Source organism: Pongo abelii, chromosome 8, assembly GCF_028885655.2.
Source record: "Pongo abelii isolate AG06213 chromosome 8, NHGRI_mPonAbe1-v2.0_pri, whole genome shotgun sequence".
Lineage (NCBI taxonomy): Eukaryota > Metazoa > Chordata > Mammalia > Primates > Hominidae > Pongo > Pongo abelii.
The window spans coordinates 84,999,184-85,014,640 of NC_071993.2; the positions used below are offsets into that span (position 1 = coordinate 84,999,184).

General features: G+C 33.1%; 1 protein-coding gene across 4 annotated transcripts in view; it reads right to left on the minus strand.

Annotated features, from left to right (window-relative positions):
• Positions 1–15,457, minus strand: part of PHYHIPL (phytanoyl-CoA 2-hydroxylase interacting protein like) — an 83,758-nt gene that overhangs the window by 11,071 nt on the left and 57,230 nt on the right. For all 4 annotated transcript variants that reach the window (XM_002820918.5, XM_054522556.2, XM_063727637.1 and 1 more), the window contains exon 2: positions 553–749. In XM_002820918.5, the coding sequence (XP_002820964.3) occupies positions 553–749 (197 nt within the window). The remainder of the gene's footprint in view (positions 1–552; positions 750–15,457) is intronic.

Here is a 15,457-nt window from a genome sequence, read left to right on the forward strand (position 1 = left end):
AAACTATGCATTGCCCATAGCACCCTCTTCTGGCTATCTGTCTGTGTTATGGAAGCCATTTTACAATTCTGTAATTTGTAGAAACTAATAACAATTCAGTTCTTCTTGTCTAAATACATACAAATAAATTATGTTCAGTGGAGGACAACCCTCCTCTTCACCCCTCCCATCAGGACTTCCATACCAGTTTATAGCTGGATCTACAAATGAGTCTTTTCTTTGGATTACCTTTGAACTGGTTATAACACCTCATCGGTTTCCTCATTAATAAGTTAAATAAAATCTTTAACATAAACTAATTTTTACATCTAGATGATAGTCATGATTTTACCTTTTTCGTGAAAATTATCTTCTAACAATAAGCATGGCATTTCATTTTCTTACAAAACTTATTAGAATGATAGGGTTTTAGAGTTACATATAATCTTTATTTTTTCCCAAGTCAAATACATCACATAAGCCATTAATAGAATATTATTCGTTCTTTTAAAATGTCCTCATACTTAGAAAGTTTTAAGATGCAAATGAGCATGAGTATTTGTTAGATTTTACCTTGTGTTTAAATTTATTGGAGTTCTTGTTCTCTTTCTTGTTGAGGTCAATAAAATAGTGTGTAATGCGATCCTTTGATTTTGAATCCATTTCCCATGAAATCTTGAATGAGTCACACGTTATATTGCTTATTTTGATGTTATGTGGTACGGGAAGTTCTTCCATCTCTGCTATGCCACTGTCTTGTGATTTGTTCCCTGCAAGAAAACAATGCACAGGAAGTTAATTTCCAATTAATGGATTTTCCAATTAATTTCCAATTAATGGATTTATTACCAATAAAAAGTAGAGATGACTTAGTTCTTATCATCTTTACATTTTCCATTTATGTTTCCAATTTGTTTTCACAGAGTGAACACAAAAACACTGACACTCTATCTTTCTAATCTATGACATGTTAGTTTTATATGGTTAGGTTCCCTCTAAAAAGCCTCAAGAGCCTATTTTTCTACATGACCGATCAATTTTGCTCTAAAGTAATATCAGGTGTTTTAAGCCAGATAATTTCATAGAAATGTTGATAATGAAAGGGTCCATCCAAATGAAGGCAACATTTCTTTAAAAGTCCATGACCTAGCAGTGACAGTCTATAAAAATTCCCCCTCCTCTTTCATTTTGGAAGCATTATATGGAGAAACAGCATGTAATGGTTTTACTACATATACAAATAATACTGAAGACCACTTACTAGTTACTATGTCAAGGATAACTCTAGAAATCTTTTATCTGTGGAATCTTGATGAATTTAATTTTGAGAGCTGAAACAACAAATAAGGCTAAAAGAAAAAAGATGATTGCCATAGTGATTGATATTAAAATCTTGAAGAATTTATATGACAACTAGTTACTTTAAAGACTACACTTCCACTTAGGGAAAATGCTAAAAATTTGGCTAACAGTATAGAGCAGGATTTGATGGATCATAGGACAAAAAGAAAATACAGACATGCCAAGTTTGTTTTACATATAGGAAAGACATATTAGAATCAAATTTTACCCTATTTTTTTCTACATTCCCTTTCCCCAGGCCAACATAATGTTCAATGCCTCAAGAGAGAAAAAAAATTGTTTTTCAAATAAGAAAGTTAGGCCATAAATCAATTACTTAACTTGTTCTTTAACATAATAAAATGTTATTCAACGAAAAAACAACAGTGAATGTCACCTTGTGGCAATACCTTCCGTTTCCAGATTAGAGTGTTCTCTCCTCCCCCACATTTCCATGACAGTAATTGATATAAACTTTTTGACAGTTCCCAACTTCATTAAATCTTTGACCCATGTTGTCTCATCTCAAGCTGCGTTGTAGCCAGAGGAACTCAAAGGCAATCAAAAACTAATTTCAAAATAAGTTATTTGATTTTATTTCTTGAACAATACTTTTAAAAATCCTTTTTTCTTCTCCTATGTACCTTCTTCACAGTCCCTTTTCTCCACATTTCCTCTCCACAAAACTCCTGGAAAAACTACTTCACCTTTACTTTCCTCCCCGTCAGGTCGCATAGAATCCCCAAATTACTTCTAGCTTAAAGCTTTTCAAAAGTTAAGAGCAGGGAAGAAATCAAGTGAAATCCTTATAATGGCCTTGGGAAAAGGAAAGGCAAAAAACACTCAAACAATAGCAATTAGTAATTTTGTACTATTTTGAAAAGCTCACATTTCAACCCATTAGTCTGTCCCACTTGTCTTTAAACATCAGTAAGAGTAATGAAAAACTTTCTGAACTCTGATAGTAGAATTTTTGTAGAACTCATCTGCATTATAACTATGTCCACATAATTTCACAACTGAGTGAAAAATAATAATTACAATTGTTATTTAGGATCATGTAGATAAAAATGAAGCTGTTTTGCATTTGATTCAATTTAATGGAAACACAACTTCAATACAGTAACATTATCTAAGATACTATTAATATTTTTTGCATTTAAACTTCCACTATTGTTATCTTCTTCAACCTTAAAGTCACAAATGATAATTTCACGAACATAATACTTTGTTTTTTGGATTTTTTCATTTTGATTGTTAAAATTCGAGAGAAAAAATGTTACTTTTATTGTAAATGAAAACCTTTGCTCAAATTATATTTTTCCCATTGGGAACAATATAAAGCTCAAGCCTAGAAAGAATTTGTTATATTAAAAATCTTCATTTTCAAGCTACTCATCACAAAACCACTAGATTAACTAGTTCTGAACAAAACCACTAGATTAACTTTTATGCAACTTTCTTACTTGGGTAGGCCAAGTAAAAAATTTAATTTAAATAAATCTTACAAGTTTACATGTAACTTCCTTCTTCCTCACTCTCTGTGAATCAATTTTTAACTGACTGAGATTTTGAGATAAGTGACAGAAGACAATAATTCTGTCTCTAAAAACTGATGAAAAAACAGTTATCCACATGACACTAATAATAATCAGTTACCAGCCAGTACTATCTCGGTTCTGTCAATCAAGCATACTTCCAAAAGTAGCTTCCTTTCCTTAGTAAGACTTCATCTTATAGACAATTCTAGCTACATATCTCTACTTTACATGCCAAATGGTTCTAACATCTATGGCTACACTGTGGATTGGTACAAATGAATGCAGAATGAATAAATGGTTTCATGTACTTTTGTTTATCCACAACATGAAGGTTGCTTTTGAGAAAAAACATTTCAAAAGCAGTTTCTAATGACAGCAACTATTGAAATGCAAGCTGAAAACACTCCAAATTACACGAATAATACTTTCTATATACAGCTCTTTTCTCATTGAACTTGTTATCTTACAAAAGAATGATCAGATTTTTGTTAAAAAAACAGCTTTATTGAGATATAATTCATATACCATATAATTTATTCATTCAAAGTATACAATTCAATGGCTTTTGGTAGATTCAAACTTGCACATCCACCCCTACAAGCAATTAAGAACATTTTCTTTACCCCAAAATAAAACCCCATGCACCTAAGCCATCATCCCTCCCACTCTGCCCACACACACACTTGACCCCTCCCTTCAGCCCTAGACAATCACAAATCTATTTTCTGTCTCCATAGATTTGCCTATTTTGTACATTCATATTAAAAGGTATCATACAATATGTGGTCTTCCGTGACTGGCTTCTTCACATAGCATAATGTTTTCAAGCTTCATCCATGTTGTACCAGTACTTCACTTCTTTTTATTGCAGCACAATATTCCACTGTATGCATACACCATTCATCAGCTGATAGACATTGGGTTGTTTTCACTTTGGGGCTATTATAAATAATGCTACTATGAACATTTGTGAACAAATTTTTGTGCCAACATGTATTTCTATTTCTCTTAGGTGTATACCTAAGAGTGGAATTGCTGTGTCATATAACAATTTCTATGTTTAACTTACTCAGGAACTGTCAGATTGTTTTCCAAAGTAGCTGTACATTTCACATTCCCATTAGCAGTGTATGAAGGTTCCAATTTCTTCACATCCTCACCAACATTTAACATTTAATATTATCTATCTTTTTTTATTCAAAAAGGTATCATAGCAGTTGTGTAGTGGTATCTCACTGTGGTTTTAATTTGCATTTCCCTGATAGCTAATGGTGTTGGAAATCTTTTCATGTGTTTATTGGCTATTTGTATATCTTCTTTGGAGAAATGTTTATTCAGATCCATTTCCTCTTTTTAAAAATTGAGTTGTCTTTGTTTATTACTGAGTTGTAATGGTCCTTTATCATCTAGATACAAGTCTATTATCAGATATATGATTTGCAAAAATGTTCTCTCATTCTGTGGTTTGTCTCTTTTCTTTTTTAAAGCACAAAAAATAATTTTGACCAAGTCCAATTTATCTATTTTTCTTTTGTTGCTCCTGCTTTTGGGGTCATATTTTAAGAAAACACTGCCTAACCCAAGGTTATGAAGATTTATTTTCTTCGAAAGGTATTATAGTTTTAATTCTTACATTTAGGTTTTTGATCCATTCTGAGGTAATTTTGTATATGGTGTGGAGTAGGGATCCAACTTCATTCTTTTTCATATGGATATGTAGCTATCTCAGCATTGTTGAAAAGATTATTCTTTTCTTATTTAATTGCCTTGGCACCCTTGCCAAAATCAACTGGCCATAAATATATGGTTTATTTCTACACTCTCAATTCTATTCTACTGATCTTGATCCCTAACTCCAGTACTGCACCAACTTGATTACTGTAGCATTGTAGTACGTTCTGAAATCAAGAAAGGCGAGTCCTTCAACTTTGTTCATCTTTTCAAGACCATTCTGGCTATTCTCGGTCCCTTGAATTTCCGTATGAATTTTAGAATCAGCTTGTCAGTTTCTGCAAATAAGTTAGATGGAATTTTGCTAAGGTTTGAGTTGAATCTATAAATCAATTTGGGGTTATTTTCATCTTAATAATATTGTCTTCCAATCTATGGAACATGAGGTATCTTGCCATTTATTTAGGTCTTCTTTAGTTTCTTTCAACATGATCCGTTCTTACATGACCAAAATTAGCAAGAGTGTTTAAGGAGAAAGTAAATCCACATTATCAATGAAGAGATCACTGTAGATTAATTCCCTTTTAAATTTCTATTGTGGAAGTTTACAAACATACATCAAGTAGACAAAATAATATAATGAATCCCCATGTACCTATCACCCAACCTTAAAATCATTGACATTTTGCCACTTTTGTTTCATTTATTTACCATCTGGTTTTGAATTCATTCACCTTTTCTTAGATACATTTTATTTTGATAGAATTTCAGACTTACAAAAAAGTTGTAAAACTAGTACTAAGAGCTCCCATATACCCTTTACCCAGATTCTCTAGTTGTCAACATTTTACCGAATTTGCTTTATTATATTCTGTCTCTCTCCCTGCCACCTCTCTCTTTCTCTCCACACATACATTCACTTCATACATACATTTACTTCAGAGTCATTTGAGGGTAAACTGCCCACAGGCTGGCACTTTATTCCTAAACACTAAATTGTATATTTCATTAGAAAAATATTTTCTTACACAACCAAAGTATAATGATCAAAATCAGAAAATTACTATTACCTTATCATCTAATCTATGGACCTCATATTTCAGCATTTGTTTTTAAAAAAAATCTGTATAGCAGCAAAAACAAAGACCCAAACCCTTGTGGTCACAGGTTGCAATTCAGCCATCATGTCTCTTTTAATCTGCAATAGTACTTCAGTCTGTGTTTGTCTTCCATCTTTGAAAATAATTTTGTAGACTGTTCCTCCATTTGGGTTTGTCTGATGTTTCCTAATCATTGAGATTTTTCTTTTTTTTTTTGGCAGAAATACTGTAGACATAATGTTGTGTATGTGATAATTGGTTTGTTACATTAGTGGTAAAGTTAATGTTCATCACTTGGCTAAGGTAGTCTCTACAAGGTTTCTCTATTTTTCCCTTTGTAATTAATCAGCATTTTTGTGGGGAGATATTTTGAAACTATGTAAATGTCCAGTTTCACATCAAACTTTACCCCACTAATTATAGTATCTGCTGATGGTTCTTTCCTGAATCAATTATAAATTTTCCAAATGGTGATTTTTCTATCATACCATCTACATTTATTACTTGCAGTCCCCTATAAGGAAGAATTTCTCCATTGTTTATAACACTAGAGGCTCAGGTATCCTATTATTCAATGTAGGTTATAATGTGGGTTTGAATGTTTGTGTCTCCTCCAAAATTCATGTTGAAACTTAATCCCCAATGTAATAGCATTAAGAGGTGGAGTCTTTAGGTAGTAATTAGGTCATGAGGGGTCCTCCTTTGTGAATGGGATTAAGGCCTTCATAAAAGAGTCTTCAAACACAGGTTAGCCCTTTTGCTCTTCCATCTTCTGCCATGTAAGGAGACAGTGTTCACCCCTTCTCCAGAGGATGCAGCAGCATGGTGCCATCTTGAAGCAGAGCAGCCCTCATACACAAAATCTGCTCACATTTTGACCGTGGACTTCCCAACCTTTGGAACTGTCAGAAATAAATGCCTATGATTTATAAATTACCCAGCTTTAGGTATGTTTTTATATAGCAGCACAAATGAATTAAGACAATCTGTTACTATTATTTCATTGCTTAACTTGTCTCACATTTGGCCAATATAAGCCCTTCAAGCTGGTTCCTTTTGGCATGTGCCCGTCATTATTTGAGTATTTTCTTACTTTCTTCCATTAACAAGGTGTTCCCGGCTTATTTTATAGTTTCATACACCAGCCTTGGAATCAGCCATTTCTCTAAGGAGCTAAGGCTCATTTTAGCAGAGGATGGCATTTGAGACTAAGACCTGAGTATTAGGCTTGCTCATTACTGTTAGAGTGTCATTGCTTCTAGGGCCTCTCAATGGCTACAACAGATAGGAAATACATGCATATGTGTGCATACTCATATCTATATTTCTACACTTACATATAACACCACCATAGGTTTATACTGATACGTCCAATGCTAATCCAACATCACAGGGTTCATTCCAGTTTTCCTCTTTACCATCTCTACAACCACAGATTAAGTATACCTTATCCAAAATGCTTGGGACCAGAAGTGTTACAAATTTCAATTTTTGTTCAGAGTTTGGAATATTTGAACTTTTAGGAATGCCAATCTGAAATCCAAAATATGAAAGGCTCCAATGAGTATTTACTTTGAGTGTCATGTCAGCACTCAAAAAGTTTTGGATTTTGGAGCATTTCAGATTTTAGATTTTCAAATCAGAGATGTTCAACTGGTACTTAAACAGTGAGAAACCTGGCTCTCATTATTTATAATACATTTATTTATTTTCTCAATATAGCATACACACTGAATTGCTGATTCATTCCACTATGGAAAACCTATTAACTAGTTCAACATTTACTTACAATTCCTTTTGTCTTTGGTCTGAGAGTTTATAGACAAAACACTATTTTCAAAAATTACTTGAAAACTTTACCTAAAAAACTAAAAGGTAATTTTTACCTAAAAAGTGTTGAACTTTAGTTAAGAACATGCATGTTGAAGCAGTTTTTGGTGTCTACTACTTTGAAATGGATCAAAATAAGTTAGGTGGGTAGATGAATATATGTAAATTAAATCAGAAAGTGTCAATTGAAAAAGTAGTGTTGACTATACAATTCCTTCAACTTTTCTGGCTGAAAGTTTCCTAATATTAGTCAAAAATAAAATATAATGACAAAATCTATTTTTTTGCCTTCAATATGATTATGTTATTCATAGGGAATGTAGTTTATCTGCTTTACTTTGAATATAAAAGCAATTAATATGGTTCCAAAAAACTACACAAAAAGCAATACTTAAGAGAAGTATCACCTTCCTAGGCCTGTTTCCACCCAGCCCCCGAAGACAACTGAGATAACATTAAGAGTTAGATGGTCAAATCAGGCTTATGGGTATCAGAAATATTATGCAGTACCAAATTTTACTAATACTTTAAAAGATGAAGGCAATCACAAGAAATAGGCAATGCATGGAGAAGACCGAGACTCTCAAGGCAACGGCAACTCCCAAATCTTTACACTCTCTCCTGTCCCCAATTAATATGCTCTCTTGTTGAGATTTAACATATAATGTTCTAAATGGTGTGTGTAAAATAACACACAATGGAAGCCATTTCAGTTATATCTCTTTTATACCCCTTAATTATATAGCTTTGATACATTTTCCAGTGAGCCATATTCCAAAAATCTATAAATTTCAGGCTTATTTACAATAAGACCAAGTATATCTAAAAAGCATTTCACAAATAAGGCCTCTTCATTAACATTCTGCTAGTAAGTCTCATTAGTGTATTTAAAAAGAAGTCTGGTTACTAGCATGTTGCAAAGGAATTTGACCAGGTCATCTCTTTCTTTTCCTGAATCCCTGATAAAGGAGGAAAATCGGTTGAAGGTCCCAACCCATTAACTAGTAACAAATCCCATTTGTTTCTGGCCTTCATTTACTTCCATTGCTTTTTTCTTTTTTTTTTTAAATATACACAGAATCCTGTTCTATTAGTTAGGTTTAGATTTTTTTCTATTTTCTGACGTTTAATTTCTTTTTTTATCTTTATTATTTCCATTCTGGTGTTTTATTGGGGAATTATATAGTTGTTTTTCCCTAGTATTTACAATAGGAATTTATTTCATGTGTTTCTTTTTTTTTTTATACTTTTAAGTTCTAGGGTACATGTGCACAACATGCAGGTTTGTTACATATGTATACATGTGCCATGTTGGTGTGCTGCACCCATTAACTCGTCATTTACATTAGGTATATCTCCTGATGCTATCCCTCCCCGCTCCCCCCACCCCACAACAGGCCCCAGTGTGTGATGTTCCCCTTCCTGTGTCCAAGTGTTCTCATTGTTCAATTCCCACCTATGAATGAGAACATGCGGTGTTTTTGCCCCCCATTGGTAATAAATGTTTAAACCTATCCTCTTTCTCTGACCAGTACTTTAGGCATATCTTAGATTCTAACACATAGAGTTTTCATAATTTTTAAAAAAGAAATTCTGTAATTTCAGTTTTGTTTCCTCTTACACTCAAGACTTTATTAATAGAACTTTTTCCCCTCAAGGTGGAGATACATTTTAATTTTTTTTATTTTGCTATCAATTTCCAGGTTTATTACTGCATATGATCAAAGTGTTGTCTGTAATTGTTCTACTTTATGAAATTTAGTGATGCTTTGTGAATTAATATTTGATTTATTTTTGTGAATGTTCCATATGTGGTACATTCTCTACTATCAGGGATTAAAGATATAGGTATAAATGTAGATAGAGATAGCTTTATAAGATCTATCAATTAAATTCTTTAGTATGTTTTCCTCATTTTTCTCCATTTTATCTGTCTTGGACTGAAAGTACTGTGTTAAATCTTTTATCACCATGATACTTCAATACCATGTGTCCTTCCATCTCCTATAGCTTCTGCTTTTAAATGTGAGTGCTTTATAACTTGGTTCATAAATATTAAGTGCTGTACTTTCACTGTGAATTATGGCTTTTATCATTTCAAAGTGTCTTTCTTTGTGTTTTTGGCTGGAATTCTTGTCTGGTTATCAGGATGGCAACTCCTGCTTTCTTATTACTTCTGTTTGCTTTGCATAGCTTCTCTCCTTGACTTTTTTTAGCCTTCTGAATCACCACGTTTTAGGTGTCTCTCTTTTATAGAGCAAATAGTTGGATTTTTTTCCTTGATGGCCAAATTTAGAAATGATTTTTCTACTTATAATAGGTGAATTAGGCCTATCTACATTTACTAATATTACTGATGTTTGTTCTCAAATGTTTCATATTTATGTTTCAATTACTGTGTGCATTATGTTGTGCTTGTGTGTCTTCCTCTACGTGGGTTTTCTTTGGTTTACTTTTTCTCTCATTTCTTTTAGTATTTAGGAAAAAAATTGTGTTTTTCTTCTAATGTTTACCATTGTATTTATATTTTTTAAAAATGTGCTTTATCTCCTGCTTTCTTATTTAACCCTTTACTGCCTGTGACCTCAAGTCTGATAAGAAACATTTATAATCTATTCTCTCTGAAGCCTGTTACTTGGTGGTTTCATCTGCATGATAAAACTTTGGTCTCCACAACCCCTTAGTAATCCAGATATTTCTTTCTACAGATAACTCTTTCAACCAATTGCCAATAAGAAAAATTTTAAATCTACCTATGATCTGGAAGCCTCCCCATGGTTTTATCTGCCCTTCCAGATGAAACCAATGTAAATATTACATATATTGCTTGATGAATTATGTCTCCATAAAATATATAAAAGTAAGCTGTACCCTGACTACCCTGGGCACATGTTGTCAGGACCTCCTGAGGTCACCAGGGCATCATTAATTTTGGCAAAATAAACTTTTTAAATTGATTAACACCTGTGTCAGATACTTTTGGGTTCACAGGTACAAAGCTTAAGATACAATTTCATTAAAATGTATCCCTCACTCTCAGTTAGTTCAAATGTGACTTGTAAACATTTCAAGAAAGCAATTTTTGGCCAGCTCAGTGCCTCATGCCTGTAATCCCAGCACTTTGGGAGACTGAGGCGGGCTGATTGCTTGAGCCCAAGAGTTAGAGACCAGCCTAGGCAACAGGGCGAAACACTGTTTCTACAAGAAATGCAAAAAATTAGCCAGATGTGGTGGCACACTCCTGTAGTCCCAGCTACCTGGGAGGCTGATGTGGGAGAATCACCTGAGTCCAGGAGGTCAAGGATACAGTGAGCTGTGATTGTGCCTCTGCACTCCAGCCTGGGGGACAGAGTAAGACCTTGTCTCAAAAAAAAAAAAAAAAAAAAAAGAGAGCAATTTTTAAATATTGGTCAGTGTCCAGCATATTCCATGTATTTAGGAAGATGCATAAGTACATATCATAAGCTCTGTATCGAGAGAAACTTGAAAGGATTTAGACTCACTAAAACATTTTAAGTGTACAAAAGGATAATAAGCCCATTTTACACCTACCTTCAAAATCACATACCTCAATCTATGCATATAAAAACCAGTGTTGTTATGGTGAATTTATGAATTTCTACGTATCAGTAAATTATTGTCAATATTGTTAAAGCAAACTATATATGGCCTGAGAAGGACTCCATAATTCTATATTTGAGTCCTTGTGGACGAACTGAAACCTAACTTAATAGGTAAACAAGACTGAAAACCTGACTAAGAGTATGCGCCTGTAACAATGGCTGAGTCTTGGCCAGTCCCAGCAGCCGTACTTCAACCACTCACACGCTGCTGAGTGTTCAAACTGTTCAAGTAACGCAAATGCCGAGCAGTAACCAATCCAGTTGTTTCTGTACCTCACTTCTGATTTCTGTATGTCACTTCCTTTTATTTATTTATTTTTTTTGTCTATGAATTTGTTCTGACCACACGGCATCCCTGGAGACTCTCTAAATCTGCTGTGATTCTGGGGGCTGCCCGATTCACGAATCATCCATTGCTCAATTAAACTTTAAATTTAATTTGGCTGAGGTTTTTCTTTTAAAAATATATTCTATAAATTATCTATTCCGTAATAGAGATTACTCACACTTCCATGTTTTTTCTTTTTTTCCCCTTCTCTCTCAAGAATTAAAAAGTCGATTTTAAAGAAACACTACTAATTACAATTATTATTCTAATTTAGGGCCATATTACACAATAGAAATCATTCACCATAATAATTCTCATCTCTTTATAGATGTATACATGTGTATTTACCTGGTGAATATACAATATACACATATAACCACACAATATTTCTCTTTTAATAGCTTCATACTGAGACAAACTATCAAAGTTCTTATTTGAACTAAATTCCTTAGAATCTGAGATTTGTAAAGTATTTACCTCTATGAAAGATAAATCAGTAAAAAAAGTTACTTGGCTTTCAAGATTACTGCATGAAGTGGATACCCCAATTTGATTAATCCAAAAAAGCAGTTTTATCTGAAATAAGAATTAAAATAGTCTCTTAATAAACCAGATGTGCTCTGGCAAATACTGTAATAGAACATATCTAACTTATTGAACTCTTCCTTGTTTTGATCATATTCTGGGCACCATTGCTCCTTAGTCCCACCAGTTTTGCCTTGAAAACAATGAATAATTTTTCTTCTACATAATATCTTTCCTTGAGTGCTACAATAAAAGCCAATCTAAAATCTTAGTTACAGTAGCTAAGAGGGCCTAAATGACTCCATCGAAATAAAGAGTGTTTGCAAAGGTAATGATGGTAATTAGTTTAAATAATCAGCCTTAAGCCATCTTTCTAAGAAGCAAATTGTAGGTGTTAGGTTCACCTCCCTTAAAAGCAGCAGTCAAGAGCAACTTTCTCATGTTTTATTTCCTTCCTAAAGTTTTAGTGATTAAAAAACCTCTAACAAATAGATACGACTATTTTATAATTGTAATTACGTGTATGTGTGTTTAAACAAATATGTTTTAATAACTTCCATTACAAAGTCAGAGATGCAGTATGCTGAGGGAAAACTGCTTTCCTCTTCATTAAAAACAACTTTGAAATATTGTAATACTTTAAAATTCAGTGAAAGGAAAACTAATTAAGATAGTAATAAAACTCAAAATAGTAACCACAACAAAACACCGAAACTATTCTCTGCTTTACAATAAACTCTCAAAATAAAAATACTCTTAGTGGTAACATTGAACATTGTTGGAACTTTTAGGAAAAAACAAATATCGCTTTATTAATAACATTTACATATTGTTTTGTAACCTATTTTTTATTTAATAATTTATCACGCACATTTTCACATGGCTACATATAATTGCAATCTTTTTGTATTCTATTCTATTAATCAGTCATCCATTTAGATTGTTTCCAGTGTCTTCCTGCAATAAGACTTTAATCAACACTATTCTAAGTACATTTGGGGGCATATCTATTTTTTTATCTTTGAAGAAATTCGAAGAAGTGCAAATGTTGAATCATATTGGTTTTTACCAATCTGTATTCCCAATTACAGTTTTAGAGTGCGTATTTTTTGCACCCTTACCAATTCTATATACTGTTATTTAAAACATATATATATATATATATCTCAATAGGCAAAAATTAAAATCTTATTTTATCTTAGAAGAGCAAAAAGTGAATCTTGACCTAAACCTCCCATTTTACACAAAAGTTAGCTCAAAATAGATCGGAACCTGTAAAACATGAAGCAATAAATGTTTTAGGAAAATAAAAGGAGAAAATCATTGGGACCTAGGATTAAGCAAAGAGTTCTGACTTAAAGGCATGATTCACAAAAGGAAAACTATTCAGATACTCCCCTTGTTTCGTTTTTGCCTTCTTGAGGTTTTCTTCTACCATTATGTTTCAGCTAATTTCTCCTTATGTGTCTCAAATGTTTGCTTTATATATCTTGATACCATAGTGTGAGGTATATGTACTTGAGAATTATGTCTTCATTAGGGATTATAGCTTTTTAAATTAAAAATGACCAGTTTACCTTACTTAATAAGTATAATATATTGCTATGGTTTGTCCCCATCAAAACTCATGTTGAGGCTTGGTCCCCAAGGTGGCAGCATTGGGAAGTGAGGCCTTAGTGGGAAGTGTTTGAATCATGGGGGCTCTGCTCTCATCAATAGATTAATGCCATCTCATGGGAGTGAGTTCTCACCCTAGCAGAAAGGGGACTAGTTTCAGAGAAAGGGCGTTGTTATAAAGTTAGCCCAGCCTCTAGTGCATGTTTCTTTGGATGTTTGCTTGCCTTGCTTCTCTATCATGCTGTGTGACACAGCACACGACCCTCACCAGAAGCCAGCTAGGTAGAGGCCTTCCACCTTGGACTTCTCAGCTTCCTGAACTACAAGAAGTAAATTTCTTTTTTTAATGAATTACCCAGTCTTGGCTATTCAGTTATACTAACAGAAAATAGACTGAGACCTATATTAATTACATCTTGAAATACTTTTGCATCCTGCTTTATTTTAATTTGTACGTGTGTGGAATAATTGTTAGTTCTCCATCTTATTTCACTTTTTGCTTTAAATCTTTTTAAAGTAACTTTTTAGGTGCATCTTTTATATTTTGACTAAATTTGAGTATTTTTGCCTTTTATTAGGAGTATTTAAATTACATTTGCTGCTTCTTGTCTATGAGATATTATTTTTTACATTCCTTGTTTTTCCTTAGTTTCTGTCTTTCACTATATTGACAGTATTTTCTTTGAAATCTCTTTCTACTGTAATTTGGAAGGTATAAATCCCATCTTTTACTAGAAGTTATTTTTCTTCAATATCAAGAGTGAAAAAAATACTTATCAAACCTTCCATATGTAAAATGAAGAAACTGAAATACTTTCACTTTTAATTTCTGATGGCTCTAAATTTCTGATGCTGTAAAATACTTTAAGATTTTAGAGCAATTTTAAAATTTTTATTAAAAAATGAACTGCATTCCCTAGCCCAGGTACCTCTTCCTTATAGGACACCTCCGCCAACACTTTCTTAAAGCGGGGTAGGGTGGATTGGCTGAGGCACTTTTCTCTACTCTAACTCCTCCTTAGCAATGATTCCACCACTACCACCACCACCATCACCACCACCACCACCACGACCATTTTCATTACATCCACCTGACTCTTGCCTGGTGCAGTTCTGTGGGAAGAAATTAAACACTGGGGACTTCTTTTTGTCTCTTGCTTATACTGTTCCGATACATGAATAAAGGCTTGATTATTCATTTTGGTTCTTTGGGAACCACCAGTATCTGTATATTGGATCTGTTTCTGTCCTCCATGTATATCATCATTTATTTTCATCTGTATCTTTTCCTTTACATTCTGAAAGAAAAATTCTAAGTGTTTCTCCCATCTCTCTGATTTTCTTCCAGTGTGGCTTCCACTCTTTGCTACTAATGGAATTTTAAAATTAGTATAACATTATTAATTTTCTAATGTTCTCTCCTGTTCTCAATTAGGTCTCTTTATATATTAGTTCATTATCTTAACTAATCTTTCATCTTTGTCTCATTAAACTCAATGTTGAATTTTATTGAGAACACAAATCAGAATCTACAAAATTTAGTTTTACTATTAAAAAAACACAGAATTGTCATTTTTCTGCTTCTTATTGGTAAATTTTCCTCCACCTATTTCTCTGTAGAATTGTTTCACAGGTAGGTCTCATTTTGTTTTTTCTTAGGTAGGTCTAATTTTGTTTTTTCATCATAGGGAAGACCTAGAAACTTCTTGTTTTTAGGTCTAGCATAGGATTGATGGATCCTACTTAAATCTCCTCTTTTCCTACAAGAGGATGCTATTAAAATTTTCCTCTTAGATTTTAATCTGAAGGGGTAGTTATATAAGTTTCATTTTTCTAGTTAAGAGACTTTAAAGTCTGTGAAGAGAAAAAAGAACTAGAGATATGAAGAATCACAGCAAAGAA